Here is a 19,159-nt window from a genome sequence, read left to right as displayed (position 1 = left end):
CTCATTGTGGTTTTGATTTGCACCTCTCTTATTGCCAGTGATTTGGAACATTTCTTCCTGTGTCTGTTTGCCATTCGAATATCTTCCTCTCTGAAAATTCTTCCCATGTCTTTTGCCCATTTTCTAATTGGGTTATCAGTCTTTTTCTTATAGAGGCCCAGGAAATAAGAACTGAGCACAAATGGAGATTTGTACACTAATGTTCATAGCAGCATTATTCACCATCGCAAGAACATGGAAACAGCCCAAATGTCCAACCACAAACGAATGGATTGAGAAATTATGGTACATTCACACAGTGGAATACTATGCAGCACGCAGGAGCAATAACTTTGTAAATTATTATGTAACTTGGGAGGGACTGGAGAGAATTATATTGAGTGAACTAACTCAGTCCCACAAGGATAAATATTGTATAAAACCATTATTGTAGAATGAGTATAAGGATCCAGGAGGGGTGAGAGTGGGTGGAAGCAGAGGGCCCTTGACAAGATGGATGGACACACTGACTGTGGCAGAGCAGAGGGGTTGAGGGTGGCGCTGATCCGGCAGGGTTTGTTCCCTTGCACGTGGGAGCTCTCTGAGAAGGAGTTGACTTGATGACACCACCACCACCAACAACAACTTACTGTTGCCTCGAGCTCTCTGTGGCTCCTTAGAGGGTGCTTGTGTCCCGAGGGAGGCCTCATGACCAAAAGCTGGATCAGGCTTCACTTTGGCTTAGTTAACTGGGTCTCTGATAACCTTTCTTTTGCTGTAGGCAGGAAATCCAAACTCAGGCTCAGGGAATCAGATGGGCTGGATAAGGAAGAATGACCACAGAACAGAGAAAAATAGTACCCTCAAAGTGACCATATACATGAAAATTTGGAAAAAAGAGTGCTGCAGAGACAGTAAAATCAAGAATGGGGATAAAATTTACTTGATGAAATTAAAATAACAGAGCAATGTGGAAAAGATTTTAAAACTGCTGTTTCCAATAAGACAGATGAAAGAGGAATTTATTTAAAGAGAATAAAATACGATGAAAACCAAACCCCAATACAGACCAAAACCAAAACTAGAATTCTAGAAATGAAAAAAGAAATTAAAAAAATAAATGTTAATCAGAGTAGAACTTAGACAAGTCCCAGCCCAAGCAGTAGGAAATTTAAAGAGAGTATATAAGTTGAAGAGAGTAATTACAAAGATTAAGTAAAAAGATGGACAGAGACACATAGGCCTTTCTATCTCTGTGTGTGTGTGTGTGTGTGTGTGTGTGTGTGTGTGTAAATAACAGTCATGGAGAATGGTTTGAAAGACTTCCAAACATACCTTCTCATTTCCGGTCATCTTTAATGTTCAACCCCAAACCCCACTGGTGTGGAGCCAGTTCTGGTTCAGGAGCGCCCTCCATTGGGTTCAGGGCTGTAAATCTTTACAGAAGGATTTTTTTTTCTCCTGTGGAGGTGTGATGGATTCAGACTGTCAACGTTTCAGTTAATAATAGCATTACATTAGGACTCTTGAATGTTCAAGCAGGTAGAACTTTAAGGCAGTCAAATTTGATGGCTTCAGTGAGGGACTACACAGAAGTACATTAAATGAAACCTTTTGTTTGGGCCATCTTTTCCTTTTCTAAGTGTTTTATTATTAAATAATTATAGATTCACAAGAAGATTAAAGAAAATGGATAGGAAGGCCCCTGGGCTCTTCAGCTAGTTTCCACCTAACAGTGAATCTTAAATAACTCCAGAAGAAGGAAATGGACGTTGATAAACCCAGACATCCACAGTTTGCTCGGATTTCACATTTATTCATTTCTCTCTCTTGTGTGTGTGTGTGTGTATGTGTGTGTGTGTGTGTGTGTGTGTAACCTTATGAAACTTTACCACAGTTTAGATTTAAACAACCACTGCCATTTAAAAAAATCTATTTTTTTTATTATCACTTTTTATAATTAATAATTGTTAGTATTTTGGTGTACAATATGTACTTTCCAAAAAGAATATATAACAAAAGGTCTAGAATATTGGTATAATAGATTTTACCCTTAAAACGTACTGTAAATGTTTGTTTTGAAAGTGTCTTCTGTATGTAATTTAGAGAAATAGATGAATGTGTAAATATATATGCACCAATAATAGTCCTTTAAAGTCTTATCTATTTTAATTTCCCAATAAATCTCTGTGCTGTCTTTTTTACTATATAATGTTGAATGACTCAGTGTTATGAATTTTATACTAAGGCTTTGTGTTGTTTATCGTATATTTTCTTTGTTGTTGCTGTTTTGTGTGTGGATTCTTGTACCCCTGTTCCCAGTCACGCTGTGTGCTGTGATGCTTATTGCATAGATCATTTGCATGTAAGTAGACAAGTTAGGGAGCTGTGGTGGCCTCATGGAAAGACACAATGCAGCAGTCCCAAAGGCACACAGTTCAAATCCACCAATTGCTCTGCGGGAGAAGGATGGGCAGTGTCCTCCCGTGTGACTTACTGCCCTGAAAACCCTCTGGAGGGTCAGTTGTGGGTCGGTTCTGACCCGTTGCCACTAGACCAGCTCATCCTCGTTTCTGACCTTTCCCACCAGCTTATGTTACTCATTTGAGTGGGTGAGGTTGTGGAGGTGATGGTGATGGTGTCCGAGCCCAGGTGTTGTGGGTGCATGCTGAGTGGTGAGAACACGTTTGCACCGTGCCGTTACTGCCGTTATGATTTGTTTTTCATGCTTTGTTTTATTTTTCCACCCCTGCTTTTTACACTGACTGGGACAGCTTCTAGCTGGGATGATAGCAGAGCCCGCTTTTCTCTCTGAGTATACTATCTTTGCTTTGGATTCCTCCAAACAGCTTAAAACACAGACTGACAATGTGGTGAGTGCTCCCACTGCTTTCTGCATCCCCTTTGTGGGACGCAGAGTAACGTGGTGATTCTGGAAGCAGATTTCGTGTCGCTTGCTACTTACCACCTCTCAAAGCATCGTCAGTGCCCTGTTGCTAAGCTAACCTTGCTCTTAAAAAAAAAAATCAGAGAGTAAACTGCTAAATTCTGATGACTGTGGTGCTTCCTCGTAGTGTTGTGGGTTTGGTGGTTTGTTTGATTTTTTTTTATAAATTAATTTTTTAACAGCAATGAAATAACACTTCTCATTAATGTGGTAAAGGCTTCCTTCACTTGATCTAAACTCATTAATTGAAAAAGGCATGCATAGCTAGGACCATGTTCTGTTATTGGGGAGAGGCCTAGAATGTTTTGAGACATAACTCACACATTTACAGAAAAGAACGGTAGTCGTTATATAAGTAAACAATATTAATGGGTTAGTAGAGTTGACTGCAGCAAGTGATTGCATCTTTTGGAGGAGTCTCAGTTTTCTGTGTTTTAAAAATATGAAAGGAAATCACTTGCCTACTTGCTTTTGAATTTATAAACATATGTAATTTCACCTCTGGAAGGTGGCTTTTCTCCTGTACTTAAAGATGGCAAGGATGGCACAGAATAGGACAGGGTTCAGATCCATTGTTCGTAGGGTTTCTGTGGGCTGCAGTTGCCTTGACGGCACATCACAGCCACAACAATTTAAAGTGTCTGATAAGATGTTACGCCTGATGCAAGCCATTGTATTTTCAGTTACTTGCAATGCACTGGAAAGTTGGACAGTGAAGAAGAAAGCCCAGAGAAGAATCAGTGCCTTTGAGTTGAGGTGTTGGAGAGGAGTGTTGTGTATACCACGGACAGCCAGAAGACCAAGCAGATCTGCCCCTGGAAGTGCAGTCAGGCGCTCGTCAGGTTCAAGGATAATAAACTTTGTCTCACGTACTTCAGGCGCATTGTCAAGAGAGGCCAGTTCTGGGAAAAGACACCATGGTGGAAGGTAGAAGGTTAGCTATTAAAGAGAGGAAGACCTTCAAAAGATGGACTGAGCAGGACAGAGGTCATGAGGATGGTGCAGGTGAGGGCAAGATTCAGATAGGGTCACTGTGAGTCATGGTCAACCTGATGGCAGCTAACAGTGACAGAAACAGTAACAGTGGAGTAAAAATGAGAAGGGTTATGTCCAGTTAGGGTAGCTTTTAGTGTTAGAGCAGGCGCTGGTTTAACTAGAATTGAAATTTTTTTTTAAAAAAAACGAACACCCACATAATAATGAGTATTGGTTTAGTGTTTTAGGTAAGTGGTACTGAAATGAGAGCATTTCTGTACTTCATGTATCAGTGCTGTACATGTGCATGGCCGATTATCAGCCCCAAATGACATCATTTTGTACTTGACTTCAGGAGAGAAAGCTGCTCAAAGTGACAGGTGGGTTTCTAGTGCTGTGTCAGGCTTGAGACTCAGAACACAGCCTGGGTGCCTCTGGCTGCAGGTAACCTCACTCATTTTTAAAACTCTCTGGGGAGGAAGTCAGGAGTCTCGGAGAGGTTATCAGCTTACTTTAAAATAGAAAAATAATTTTCTTTAAATTTCTCCAAGTAGTTGTTGTTATGTGCTGTAGAGTCAGAACTGACCCTCTAGCAAGTTTTCAGAGGCTGTAAACAGGGTATATTCCTAGGAGTGCCATAGTTGGGTCACTGTTGCTGTTGTTATGTTCTGTTGAGTCGACTTTGACTCACAGCAATTCTGTGTACAGCAGCTCTGAATCTTGCTCTGTCCTGAGCCAATGTGATCATTTCTGACACACTTACTCCCATAACCCCAGTTACTGAGTGAACACATCTCATCCAGGGTCTTCCTTTCTTGCGCTGCCCCTCCACCCTTCCAAGCATGATGTCCCTCTCCAAGGACTGGTCCCTCCTTGCTACATGTCCACAGCATGTCAGAGGGAGCTTCAGAATCCTTACCTCCAAGGAGCAGCCTGGTTTCACACTCTCTAGGGTGGACCTGTGTGTTCTCTTAGCTAAGTCATATGAGATATCTAAACCCTGCAGGAGAAGACGGCCCATTTCTCTTCCTTGAAGCTGCCTGTGGATTTGAACTGGGAAGAGAGGTGCCATCTTTGAGTTAGTCACATAACTCCCTACAGACTACGCCACCATAGCTCCCGCCCTCCAAGAGTTTGTAAGGTAGGAGAGGGACATGAGCTTCATGAAAGAAAATACAGAGGGTGTAAAGGTGGTAGCCATTCACGCAAGCCGTGTTGTGAAGCGTCACCAGCACTGTGCTGGGGCTTTAGAATGTTGAAAAATGAGCTGTGGTCAAGGCAGAAATGTGGAGGGCATTCCAGATAGTGACCAAATCAATTCTAGAGATTTCAGATTTCAGTTTAGAGGATACTTTAGGCCAGTGCTGTCTTTCATTTGTTTGCTAATCCCTGGATCTATTTAGGTGTGTGAAAGAAGTAAGTTGAAATACATATGAGGAGGGAATATGCTGTTTTAAAACAAACCAACTCAGTTCTCTTCTTGATAATTTAATTTCTGTTTACTTTCAAGTATCCTAACCGACCAAGTGACTTTTTGTTCTCTTTAAGGTATAGATACTCATTTTGTAATATGTAATGTAGTGTATTTTTAGGGCTAGAAAAGTGTTAATTATCATGCTACCCAGTTCTATGCCACCGTATTCTTTTATGTGGCCAACACAGTTTTTAATCCATAAACAGACTCCTCCACTTCCCTACTCCCCTACCCTGCTACCACCCCTCATAGCTTCTCTTAGGTTGCCACTGGATTATTTGAAGCAAATACAAGAAATCATATTTAATTTGTAAATATTTAAAGAAATACATGTCTTTAAAAGATAAATGTAAAAATATATTTCTGTAGTACCTTTACCATACCCCCCTATCAAAAATGTCTTAATGTAAATTCCCAATTAGAATTTTTAAGAATTGTGAGAATTCTCAGGGAACTCTGGTGGCCTAGTGGCAAGAAGCTGCACTGCAATCCCAGAGGTATGTGGTTCGAATACACCAGATGCTGTGCTGGAGAAGGAGGGGCAATCTCCTCCTGTGACAGTCAGATCCGATTTGATGATACACACACACAAAAAAGAATTTAAAAAACATTGTGAGAATTCTCTTTGCAAAGCTGAGTGCCTTTTCCATTTGTATTTAAGTATAACCAACATTTGATATTGGTCGGCCAATTGTAACAATAGGGAGAAGGAAACAATTTTAACTACCAGGCTACAGGAACAGAGTGACTAGGGGAAGGCATTTGCTTAAAACGTGGAAGTCATTTTACCAGGGGTTCCTTTTAGAGTTCCGAGTAATGGTAGTTAGGTACTTAGTATATTATAAAGGCGTTACAGAATTTTGACTCTCAAAGAATCCCCTCCATTACCATGGACTGTGTGACAATATAGTGTGATCATTTGAATGTTGCATAGCTTAGAGCAGTTGTCACGTCAACAGAACAAACCAGAAGGCTTACATTAGGAGGAAGGAAGACAGTTGAAATGAAAAGGTTTTCTGAAAATTGTCATAGTATCATTTACATTTCTGGCTTCAAATGAATGAGACATTTTCGTTTCTTGTTACCATGTGTTTTTCAGAGATTAGCCCAAATAATTTGGAGTATTGTTAATTATTGGAGGGCATAATTGACACAACTTCTTTTCCCTCTTAGTTCTCTGAAAGAGTTTACTAATTGAATCCATAGTGTTCATTTTATCATGGGGTAGAGAACTGGGAACATTATACAGGGAAGAGGTATGTAATGAGCTGGAAATAAATTCTGCTACATACTAATCTTTGCTCTGTTTGTATGTGTCACAGCAAAATGAATTCTCTAAAATACTACCATACTAGTTTTGCCTTGCATGAAAACATTCTTGTACATGACCAATTACTAATTTTGTATAATAGATACATGTATCTAGTAGGCTTTAGTACTTTAACTATGTTCTTTATAGTTTAAAATGTCTCATTTTATGTTTGTTTACAATGTCCCTTTCTTTTTCACAGAATGCATCCATCCATGCTGCGAAATCTCCCGACAGTGTTAACGGAAGTGAACCTCCTACTCCCCAGGTCTGTGGGTAACACTGCTCAAAAAAATCACATGCCACTTGAGAGTGGTGATCAGTCATTGTTAATTATCAGCATTTGAGTTTAAATTGAAATAATGATGTCCAAACATTTCATCTAGTATGTGTGATAAATTTACGTCTGATTATTTTTTTTGAGAAATTTGAAATGAAAGTAGTTCATACGCATAGACCTCAGTCATTTAAGAGTCTATTATAACACCTCAAAAAATATTTTTACTTTGGTGAAAGTTTACACAGCAAGATAGATTGCCAATTGATCGTCTCCACCTAAACTGATTGATAAGATGAGTTAACATTTTCCACTATGGTAACATTCTCTTTAATTGTGCTTTGCGCTGTCCATTTTCACTACTCTAATTTCCTTGCACTTTTATTAGAGAAGTTTTGCTTTGGATTAAATGTTGACTATTTGGACTGTTGGACCCATGTAGGTGTTTTATAGAACATAATATCCTTTGTTTTGTGTGTAACTCTTCTTGTTTTGCTAAAATTGGTCTCAAAGGGATAATTTAGGTTTGAGATCTGAAGAACGTTTCGGTGCAATAGTTTCAAGGAATGGTTTCAATGGTTTGGTTCGTTACGGGCTTTGAGTGAAGGAATTTATTAAAGAGTTCCTATCTAGTTAAGGAATTTGATTTTTTTTTTCTTCCTTAATTTCCCCCCAATCTCATCAGGGTTATGTGTTGTGCCCCCAGACAGTTTGATCACTGGACTAGCCAGGCAGCAGCTGTCTTTCCTGGCTTTAGGTAGGGAAAGTAAGGTTCTGACTAGTGGGGCCTCTTCAGCTTATACACTTACTTTGTTTCTGAGAGTTCGGCTACTTTCTTACCCTTTCACTCCTGATGAGTAGAGACCAAAGAGTTATATTTTAAATTGCTAGTCTAGAGCTTCTTAAAGCCTCTTCCGTATGTTCTAATTTATCTGGTATGTCCTCTGGTGGTGAATATTTGGATCATTTCCAGTTTTGACTATTCTAACAACTAATGATAACAATCATTGTGAACAAGAAGGGGAGTGTAGTGTATCTCCTTCTACTCCCAATTTGTCTGTTATTATTAAACTTCTAAAATGCATGAGGAAAAAATAAATTCTTGCTCTGGTTTTTTTAAGAAGGGGATCGCTTTGTTTTCTCGTGCTCTTGGCCTGCATATGACTTAAGTCTCCTCTGAGCATTTCCTGCCTGGCATCTTTGAGACCTCACAGGTGACCTTGTTTTTGCACTAATGAGAAAATGTTTTCATTCTCAAAATACTTACAATTGAACAAAATAATACCATTTAGAACAATTGCGTTCTGTGGTATTATATTTTATTGTTACTCAAATAACTGTTTCTCAGTCAACAAAGTTCTTAATTGCTGTTTCTAAAATCCCACTTACTGATCTGTGCCTAGCCGAGCCTTTTCTTGTGTCCTCTGTGATTTGTTATTTATTCTGTTTCTAGTAGACGCTCTGGCAGATCCAGCAGAGTCAACTACTCCCTCTAGCTAAAGCCCGTCTCAATTCAGTCATACGGCACAGTTTGCCGTAGGGAGCCGTATTTTAGACACTTGTGATGCAAACCATCACTGTCCTCAAGGATCCTACAGGTTCATGGGCGAACCCTCAGAGCGCGCCTGTAAACTTGGCTGGGAAGGTGTAGCTTCCTTTTATTTCTCAGACATGCGGCCTGAAGGAAATGACTTGGTGAAGGCTAGGGGAGGCTGTCCTGCATCTATCCTCCAGGCCTCTGACTCCAGGGCCAGCACCTTTCCAGAAATAACCAGGTGTCTTTTCTTTTTTAAAAGAGCAGTGCATTATATCAGTATTGCTGTGCCCTTTCTCTCTCCAAAGTATCAGGGATATGTGAATTTTTCTGGAGTTTTAATAGATTCTAGCTGATAATAGGGCATAGTAGAGACCTAAGTGTGCCCATTTTTAACCCACATACCTTTTGGGTTTTGCTTGCAGTCAGGTGACACTCAGTCTTTTGCACAGAAGCTCCAGCTCCGAGTACCCTCTGTGGAGTCTCTGTTTCGAAGTCCTATAAAGGAATCCATATTCCGATCTTCCTCTAAAGAGTCCTTGGTGCGAACGTCTTCTCGAGAGTCCCTGAACCGACTTGACCTGGACTGTTCGCCGTCCATCTTCGATCCACCATCAGACATGGAGAGTGAAGCCGAGGACTCGCTGGGGAGCTCAGACGGGCTGAGCAAAGAGCAGTTAACGCAGCGACTGCGAAGAATGGAGCGAAGCCTAAGTAGCTACAGAGGAAAATATTCTGAGGTAAGAGCAAGACTCTTGGGCCCCTAAGAAAATATTTTTCCTAAGTTCTCTGATTCATTATTGCTACGTCTCACTCGTTGACTCATTAGGGTCTCAAAGATGAGGTTGTGATGTGAAAATGAGTTGTATGTGAAAATGGAGTATTATTACATCAGATCAGAAAGTGGAGGGTGACTGAATCTTCACCTGATGGCCACGTGACATAGCTTCCATACCCCCGAGAGTCCTGGTGCAGATAAGCTGACCATAATTTTGACCGTGACAGCATGACTCTGACCTTGTACCTCAGTGTTTGTTAGCACCCAGCGTTAGCAGGTCTCCTTGGAATAGTTGTCGTTGTTTGTTGTCGAGTCAGAACCGACTCATACCTGATCCTCCAGCAGGTTTTCAGAGGCAGGAATTGCACGGAAGGAGATTTCCTGTCTTACTCCCGTGGAGCAGTGGGCGGGTTTAAACTGCCTGTCTTAGACTGGCCAGTGCAGCTCCCAGCCACTAGGCCGCCAGAGCTCCCTGTGTGTACAGAGGGCCTTTAAAAAGATGTTTGGGTTAGGGGCTTCTGTAGTGGAAATGGCGGCGGCCTCTGCAATTCGTGGGAGCCAGGGACTTCATAGAGAAAAGTACGTGGAGCTGAAGAAGGCGAATCCTGACCTACCCATCCTAATCCGTGAGTGCTCCGGTGTACAACCTAAGCTCTGGGCCCGCTATGGGCTCTTTTATAAATGCCTCCCATAGTCCTTAAGCCTACCTGTAGTCCTTCTTGTTACAGCCACCCAGAATCAGCCAAAATTCCATTTAGACCTGAGTGTTACTGATTCCTTTGAAATGTACAAGCATTTGGCCAAGAGAAGAATGTCTCTTTGAACAACTTCAGTGCTGATCAAGTAACCAGAGCAGTGGAGAACGTACTACATGGCAAAGTGTGAAACCTCAACTGATATTTAAAAGGAGCAGTCTAAGCCAGGGCTCTACCAAACTGAGTACAGTATGGCAAAACATGTTATTCTGTTCTCTATAAAGCTTGTGCTATAAAATGGTAAAAAAAAAAGATGTTTGGTCAAAATTTTGGAAAGGTTGTTGTTTATGCTCTCCTAGTTCTCACATTCTGTGTCCCTTTTCTACTCCTCCCAACCCCCCATCCTTCTCTCTAAGATCATTGCAACACTCGGTACAGAGTTTATCTCTTTCCTCCTCATATCCCCTCCTTTCAGGGAGGAGTCCCCAAAATAACCTCATTTGATTACTGGTGCCCCTTGTGTGTCGTCCCAGTCAGGTTTTAGGGGATTGGCATGTTGGACAAAGTTGGTTCCCTGTCCCTGTCCCTCCTTGGGAAGCTCGGCCTTGGTGTTACACCCCCCTTGGGGCCGTTGCTCCTTGTGTGGTCTAAAGGAGGAAGGAACGAGTGCCGTGTCCCTTCTCTCTTCCTTCCCTGAGTTGTTGCTGTGGAACGTGGTGTTCGCATTTATTTAGGAACGACTCAAGTAATTACTGGGGACTTTTTCTTTCTTTTAGCTTGTTACTGCTTATCAGACTCTTCAGAGAGAGAAGAAAAAGCTACAAGTAAGTGATTTATATACTATGATATTGATTGATAGATAATTTAAAATCACTATCTTCTTTAGTAAAGTAGGTCTCACCCTCTCTTTTAAGCATTCTATAGAGGATAAAATGTCTAACTCCACTTCACCAAGTCTGGATGTTAGAGAGAGAGAGAGCGGGGGAGCCTCAGGATTGTCCCTCTGTTAGTCCGAGTTTCCTTGAGTGTTGAATTCCTGTGGTGTCTGTAGGGTTTGGATTGAAGGTGTGTTTGCCTCTTTCACAGATTGTCCATAGTCTCCCCATTTCCCCCCTGTTACAGTGGAACACAGTTCGGTCCATAACACTCAGTGGTAAAGGAACATCCACTTTCTGTTTTTCTCCTGAGTTAGAGGTGTCTGCAGACATCTTTGTTTTTTATTATATCAAGGCCCCAAACCAAGCATCTTCTCTTAAAATAACCGTGTCTCAGAGTTGTAGCTTGTAAAGCGCTTGGTCAGGTGTGTGGGGAGAAGAAGCTGCTGCAGCTTCCTGGGCGAGCTTCCTGGGCGAGCCTCCTGGGCGGGAAATACTTGGCATCAGGGCCAGAGGTGTCCCGAATGGGGAGCGCAAAGGGAAGCATCGTTTTAGTTCAAACTGTGCCATCATTTTGCTGTGTTATTTGTAAGACATAGTTTTATTTTTTTAAAGTAAAAGTTCTTAAAAACATTACATACTTTTAAAACATATTTTATTACATATTTTAAAAAACATGCTTAAAAAAACCTTTTCAGTACATATTACATAGAATTTCATTATATAACCAAAATAGTTTTTATAAATTTGGGTAAAAATACAATTTTTCATTATTGTTACATGATTAATTTACCATAAATATTGATCTTTGTCAAGGACATTCCATTTCTTGGGTTTGGCCTGAGATCTGATCAATTCTATGGTAATAGCAGTTATTTATTTGTTGTTTCAGTTTTTCCATAATGTTCTGATTTTTCCATAATGAATGTGTGAATTAGATTATGACACTTTTTTTTTTTACTTTGATGATATTTTCAGTCAGTGGAGTTGGGGGGAGGGTAGTTCTGGTTTGACCCATTGTCCTAGTAATTAAATGGTCACGTGGTTGTAAGTTGTGTACGTGCTTTTTGTATATCTACTTTGGTGACTCATCTGTGGATTTTTATTTTTCTATGTACCAAAGTATTGCTACCACTAGGAGGCAGTAGAGGACTGTGGGAATCATGATTTCAAAGTGTCGGAAGTTACTGGCAATGCAAAGCTTTGTACTTATTTCTGTACATGCATGGATGCATTTGTGTGCATAGGCCTGCATCTTTTCAATAGATGTAATGAATTGAAAGTTGTAAGTGTTGCCAGCATTATCTGCTGATGCTGTTGGTGCTACCACTAACACACCTCCCCTGCTGTGGTTTCTTTCTGGCCCAGGTTCCCTCCCATCAGCTTCCCAGGGTTGGAAATCGTAATGGGAGGAGACTGCCCATGTTTATTCCGTGTAGTGACTCACAGATACCTTCTGGCCAGCAGCCCCGCACTTACCCTCCCATCTCGTTTGTACTAGCTAACATTTTTCACGCTCCTGTCACATAGCAGGCATTTCGGTGTGGTTAATCATTGCACTTCTTTTGTGAGGAGGGAGTATTACCTTTAGGTGCCCGGCAAGATGGCACTGGGTCACTACAGTAATCTTCCGGGCTGATCAAGTGATGCTTCTGCAGTAGCTCACACTCCACACAACATTGGAACACGGACTTGACTGCACAGAATGGAAAGAGGACAAAGACGTTTCAACCCAGATTGACATTAAGAGTCTGCACCCAGTGCCCGCTTCAGCAGCACATACACTAAAATTGGAACAATACAGAAAAGATTAGCATGGCCTCTGCACAAGGATGATGTGCAAATTCGTGAAGCATTCCATATTTTTTTTAAAAACAAGGAACTCATGAAATATTATACAAAACGGGTGACCCTGGAGGACATTATACAGAATGAAATATCTCAGTCACAAAAGGACAAATACTGCATGGTGCCACTGTTGTAAAACAGGACTGACATCAGGGTTGGGGGAGACTGAGAAAGATGGGATAAATTATGTATACTGCATTGAAACAGATGAGGGAGAGAGCTGTTTAAAAGGGATATGTGATTAGGTATTATTGTCATGACAGGAGTCCAGAACAAAGGCTGCATTGTATAACAATGAAAGACATTTTCTTTCACTTTTTGAAACGAAGGCTACATAGTAGAGTGGACTTGGGGGGAGGGATTGTATAAAAATGAAAGAACTTTTATTTTTCAAAGAGAAGAGCGAACTGGGAGGATGGAGGTTGGGCAGGAAGAAAAGTGCAACAATGAATGAATGGAAATCTAAAGTCTCTGTAAACTTTCATTAAATTTAATAAAAAAATGAATATTTAAAATAAAATTTTTGTTTGACTTGCTTTACATTTCTGTACCATACAGTTGTTTGAACTACATTTTCTTTCTTTTTAAATTGAAGGGTATATTAAGTCAGAGTCAAGATAAAGCGCTTCGGAGGATTGGAGAACTAAGAGAGGTAAGTTTAAGTGCTAATACTTTGTCATAAGCGCAGTGTATGCTAGGATAGTTTCATATTTGCTTCATTAGTTAGGTTACTAACTAGCCAACTGCCTTAGTTCTCCTTGTGGTCAAACAAAAGTACACAAATGGTCAGCTTTGACAAACAAGGTTTTTTTCACAGTTCTTCAATTCACAGTGCCTACTGTCAGCTTTGAGGGACCTCTCAAGAGTACGGAAATGCAACGACATCAGGCTGGAGACTAAGGTGTGCCTGATCCAGGCTATAGTCTTTGCAATTACGTGCTATGCATCAGAGAGTTGGACAGTGAATAGGGATGATAGAGAATTGATGCCTTTGAGCTGTGGTGCTGGAAAAGAGTGTTGAATATACCATGGACTGCTAGGAGAACAAATAGGTTTGTCCTGGAGAAGGTGAAACCAGAATGTTCCCTGGAGTCAAGGATTCTGAAGCTTTGTCTGACATACTTTGGGCATGTTGCAAGGAGGGACTGGTTCTTGGAGAGGGACATCATGTTTGGCAGAGTGGAGGAACAGTGCCGGAGAGGAAGATGGATCGATGAGATGGATTGTTTCTGTGAGTGGAGTGGTGGGAATGAGTGTGTTTGAGACAGCGAGGTTGGCACAGGATAGAACGGCGTTTAGGGCTCTTGTACATAGGGTCGCTATGAGTCGCAAATGACTCGACGGCACACATAACAACAACAACAACAACTCTGTTATTGTTCATGAGTACTGTCCTATTGACCTATAGCTGATCCTCCAGCAAGTTTTCAGAGGCAGTTCATCCATGGGAGATTTCCCATCCTTCTCCCAAGGAGCATCTAGCAGATTCGAACCATGCGCATTCAAGATTGCAGCGCAGGTTCTTACCACTAGGCCACCAGAACTCCCTGGTGCCTATGCCAGGGAAAGGCTTTATCTCTCCTTTGGACTCTGGAGAAAAGTATTTCTTTAATTTTTGCTTCTGGTTTCCTTGGAGATCTCCACGTGCCTTTGAATCTCTCTTTGAATCTCCCATCAAGTCTCCTGCGCACTTGTTTAATCACTTACATCCAGGGCTGCATCTGTGTGCAGAAACATGCCAGTTGGTTTTGCATCATTTCCGGGAAACTTGTTTATTGCCAGTGTCATCAATGCAACTTGGATTTCTTCCATCATCACCACTGGTTCTTGATCATATTCTGCAGGGCCCCGGGGACCTTCCCTCACTCATCAGCCAGCACTACTGTGTCCCTCTGACTGTTCTTCCATAGACATTTCTCTTTCTGATCCCTCAGTTTCAAAAAGTTCCTGTTGTTAAGGAGCTATGTCATTAAATTGGGCCACCTAATAATTCAGTATAACAAGCCATCTCCATGTTCTTAATTCAATCACATCTGTGGAGCCCCTTTTTCTATGTAAGGTCACATGTTCATAGCCTTTGGGGGACAGGACATGAATGTCTTTGTGGACGCTATTATTCTGCCTATCACACTACCTCTAATTAAGACTGTATTTAATGAAATGCCTGGGCTGCAGCGAACAGGAGAGGAGGAGAAACCCAGGTGTGGCTATTGTAGGATGAAAACTGGCTTGTACAGAGTCATGGAGTTACTAAGTGGAGGCCAGCGGTCTCCGCAGTTTTGGATGCCAGGGGTCAAAGGTTTTCCTGGCAGTTAACCTCCTGAAACAGGATTGCGGACTTTTCTTTTTCCAGGTAAGGGCATTAAAAATTTAAAAAAAAAACAAAAACCCAAACCTAGAGATAGAAAGGTCATTATAGTACAAAGATTTTAGGAAAGCTATATACTCGACAATTCCATACATTTGTGAAAATGAAAATTAAGAAATGATACCTCAAAAACACTGGTTTGGCTCTGTGTGTCTTGTTCCACCATGGGCTGGTGAGAACCACCCTGGACATGACCTGCTCTGAAGACGTGCATCTGAAGACAACTGCCGAGGAGGGGAGGGAGGAGGGTGCCAGGCCAGGAGGCTTTAGTGAGGGACACGGTGAAGAATGTGCTGGAAATCCTGGGGCAGCGCGGCTGTGAGGCAGAGAACAGCTGGTGCAAGGCCTCGGGTTCTTAGAGAATGAGCAAGTTGGAAACAATACAAGAGGGAGTTACTACTGTAAGGCCTTGAAAATATTGCTTGATGAGACTTGTTCCAGCAAATGTGTGAGGAATTGATAAATGCAGAGGAACACTTGAGGTAAGAAATTTCTCTAGAAGATTATTGAAGGAAATTGTTGTTATGTGCCGTCGAGTCGCTTGTGACTCATAGTGATCTTATGTACAACAGCCCTAAACTCTGCTCTGTCCTGTGCCAATCGCACTGTCTCTGACACCAATCCCAATTACCCCAGTCACTGAATCAATCCACCTCATAGAGGGCCTTCCCCTCCTGCACTGTCCACCCTCCCAAGCATGATGTCCTTCTCCAAGGACCGGTCTCTTCTTACAACATGTCCAAAGTATGTTAGACGGAGCCTCAGAATCCTTGCCTCCAAGGAGCCGCCCATTTTAACCCTTTCCGGGATGAATCTGTTTTCCTAGCAGTCCATGGTATTCTCAATACTCTTCTCCAGCACCACAGCTCAAAGGCATCAATTCTCCTTCTATCCTCCTTGGTCATTGTCCAACTCTCTGATGCATAACAAGTGATTGTGAAGACCATGGCCTGTATCAGATGCACCTTAGTCTCCAGAGAGACACCATTGCTCTTCAGTACTTTGGAGAGGTCCCTAACAGCAGACTTTCCCATGGCAATACGCCTTTTAATTTTCTGGCTACTGGTGCCAAGAGTGCTGACTCTGGAGCCAAGCAAACTAAAGCTGTGAACAATTTCAATCTCTTCACCATCCATCCTTATGCTTCCAGTTGGCCCAGTGGTGAGAATCTTTGTCTTCTTGACATTGAGTCTCAATCAGTTCTCTAAAATGATAGAGCTCATACATGTGGTTATAGTGTGTAAAAAGAGCTAGCCATTGAAGAGAAAACAAGAGTTTGATTATATGCCAGTCAGCAGAGATGAGTAAAATGTGACTTTGAATGTTTTGAGGTGAGGCATTTAGAAAGGTAAGAATCCAAGGAAAATAGTGGCATTTTTAACAGGATATCTAATCTGTCTCAGATGTCACTCTCTCGTTTTCCAGGGGAGTGAGTGTAGTTGGAAGCACAGAGGATACAGGACTGAGCTCACAGGGACAGGTGCCCACAAAATCAAGGAAGGATGAAAGGGAAGCTTTCAGAGATGGGGCTATTGAACCAAGACTCCCTGAAGTGACAGAAACTGTCTGCTTCAGGAAGAAACAAAAATAAAAACAGCAACAAAAAAAAACAACCCAAACAAACCCCAAACCTGTTGAGTCACTTCTGACTCATTCTAACCCTTGGAATAGAGGAGTTAGTTATTGGTGGCTGACCCAGCAGAGAGGTAAGGTCATTGGATTTAGTTAGGAAAGCTCATTTAGCACCTGGAGAAAGGAGCAACTTACGGAGTTTCGGGTGCTGGAGATTATGCTGTTTGGAGATAGACTAGTTCAGACTCTTCATTTTATAGATGAAGAGGCTTGTGATTTCAGCTGGTTAATATGTTTGGTTTATGGTGACTGAGCTGTGTTCTTAATTTTATTGATTTTCATTCAGTCACTCATATACACTTTGTGTTATAACATCCAGTACAATTGTCTAGTGCCATTATTTACTAACAATTGACTTTTTGGGGGTGTGAATAGTGAGATGACATGAATAGGAAGATTTCTCAGAGTTTTGCTTTTATAATGAAAAAATGTTTGCTTTTATCGTCAGTGTAATTTTTTATTCATTTCATGTTGTTATCAATTTAGCAGCTATTGGAGCTACAGATAATACGCTTTGGATCCTCATGTTCTTTCTTCTTGGAACAAGATTATCTACTGCTTTCTGACGTTCTAAATGCTGATTGCTTTGATTTTAATTACTAATGCCTAAAGGCCAATGCAAATTTGATACTGACTTCTGTTCTTGAATTTGCAAAACTTTAGGTTTCTGTTTTTTGTTTTCAAACTCTGTTTTAGGAGCTCCAAATGGACCAGCAAGCGAAGAAGCACCTGCAGGAGGAGTTTGATGCGTCTTTAGAGGAGAAAGATCAGTATATCAGTGTTCTCCAGACTCAGGTGAAACTTGCAAGGAGAAATGTGAAAGTTTTGGATAAAGAAAATCAGAGGGATTTTGATGGGTTCCACATGTGGTTTTACTTTGGTCTTTTTTTTTTTTAAAGCCTTGTTTTAGATTTCATTCCTTTGCCTATTTAATTTTAACAATATTTCTTTTCCGTTTTAAGTATACTGTATCACTGATAAGAGCAATTATAAAAATTAATTGCTGAGGGTTAAAATGAGAAACTTGCCCCAAAATACAGAAGGAAAAAAGATACCAAGTTGTAGTTGTCTTGGTTAAACAGTTCCACTTCTTAGAGTTTCCTCTTTGCTCTTCATTGATTATGTTTACAATTAAACACTTTCCCAAAAATTTAGACCAAAAGGAAAAAAAAAATCTTTTGTTCTCACCTCCCTCTGTTTTAAAGAAAATACCAAACCATAGTTTCTTGTAATTTCTTTCTGATGAAAAGCATGTTTTCTTTAGGTTTCTTTGCTAAAACATCGATTGCAAAATGGCCCAATGAGTGCTGATTTACCTAAACCGCTACCCCAGGAGGATGCCCCGGCTGACGTCACTAAAGAGAACATGGAGAGTAACGTTCAGGCAGTAGGTAAGTTTGTCTTCTCAGAAGTTTAATTCAAACACTAGAGGAAAATATTAGAGGCAGAATCCAGGGTATGAGCCGATGGGCACAGACTGATAAAGTGTTGAGCCTGACATTTGCAGAAAGATTTTTGTTGTGGTTTTTCAGGATAAAGTTACTAGGTAACTGTTTAAGATTGTTTTATGGTCTTTGAGTAATACTGCATTTTCTTTATAATTGAAATTTATTATGTTATACTGTTTAATTGATAGTGATAGTAAGATTTCATTTTAAAAGGTCAGTTCCACTCAAGGTTATTGAATATGCTGTTTTTAATTGTTTAGATATTTTCGTTTTTAAATAATACTGGTTATATATCTGCATTTAAAGATTCTTTTTTTTCCCCCCTAACTTTTTTTGGCCATTTAACTGGAAAAGAAGGAATATTTAAATTTTGTCTTTAAGGTTAACCCTGGTCTGCCCTGTTCCTTGGGGTTTGGAGATGCTTACTCAGTAAAGTTCCCATTTTTTATTTCCTATCTCTTTTTCTCAAAAGAGAGAAATCTCTTCATCACGAATCAGTGATGAACTTGAAGTCCAGCTACCCGGAATAAGGAGCTGAGCAGAGTAGGCACTGACCTCTGTAACCGATCTCTAAAGGGTCTTGCATTTTCCCCTTAGGGATGGAAACCTTGCTGTGTGGGTTAAGGAGATGGAGAAAGGTGTACTTAGCCGAACCTCTCTACGTCAGAAACATGACTGTGCTTGGAAGGAAGACTTCCGTAACTCTCTTGAGCTGACACCCACAGGGGGGTGACTGTGCGTGATGACAGATGGTCGTCAGAGGGTCTTTCATGACGAGGGAGACGGTTAGGCTCCTCCTACGCAGCGTTACAGTCTCAGAAACCTGACGGAGAGTCGCTGTGAGCTGGGTGGACTCCATGGCTGTTGGTGACGGAATGTTAGTTCCCCGTTAGGGATGCAGATGACACTCAGAACACGGGCATATCCCCCTCAGTCGTTTCTCCAGATAAGCAAACAGTGTGGAAGCAGAGGTGTGGAAAAGGGCTAAATTCTTAGTGGCCAGGTCCCCTGCTGTCTCAG

The 19,159-nt window shown here is 41.1% G+C and overlaps 1 protein-coding gene across 2 annotated transcripts in view; it reads left to right on the top strand.

Annotated features, from left to right (window-relative positions):
- Positions 1 to 19,159, top strand: part of GOLGA4 (golgin A4) — an 82,275-nt gene that overhangs the window by 5,911 nt on the left and 57,205 nt on the right. Inside the window, exons 2-7 of one of the 2 annotated variants that reach the window (XM_006890597.1) lie at positions 6,887 to 6,952; positions 8,921 to 9,235; positions 10,745 to 10,792; positions 13,287 to 13,343; positions 17,388 to 17,486; positions 17,956 to 18,082. In XM_006890597.1, the coding sequence (XP_006890659.1) occupies positions 9,116 to 9,235; positions 10,745 to 10,792; positions 13,287 to 13,343; positions 17,388 to 17,486; positions 17,956 to 18,082 (451 nt within the window). In that variant the 5' untranslated portion in view covers positions 6,887 to 6,952; positions 8,921 to 9,115. The remainder of the gene's footprint in view (positions 1 to 6,886; positions 6,953 to 8,920; positions 9,236 to 10,744; positions 10,793 to 13,286; positions 13,344 to 17,387; positions 17,487 to 17,955; positions 18,083 to 19,159) is intronic. The other variant, XM_006890598.1, reaches the window with a different exon arrangement.

This window comes from Elephantulus edwardii, unplaced genomic scaffold (genome assembly GCF_000299155.1).
Source record: "Elephantulus edwardii isolate Elephantulus edwardi_28Jun2011 unplaced genomic scaffold, EleEdw1.0 scaffold00091, whole genome shotgun sequence".
In the NCBI taxonomy this organism is placed as follows: Eukaryota; Metazoa; Chordata; class Mammalia; order Macroscelidea; family Macroscelididae; genus Elephantulus; species Elephantulus edwardii.
The sequence above is the reverse complement of the archived record's forward strand: the minus strand, read 5'-3'. Positions and strand labels throughout refer to the sequence as shown.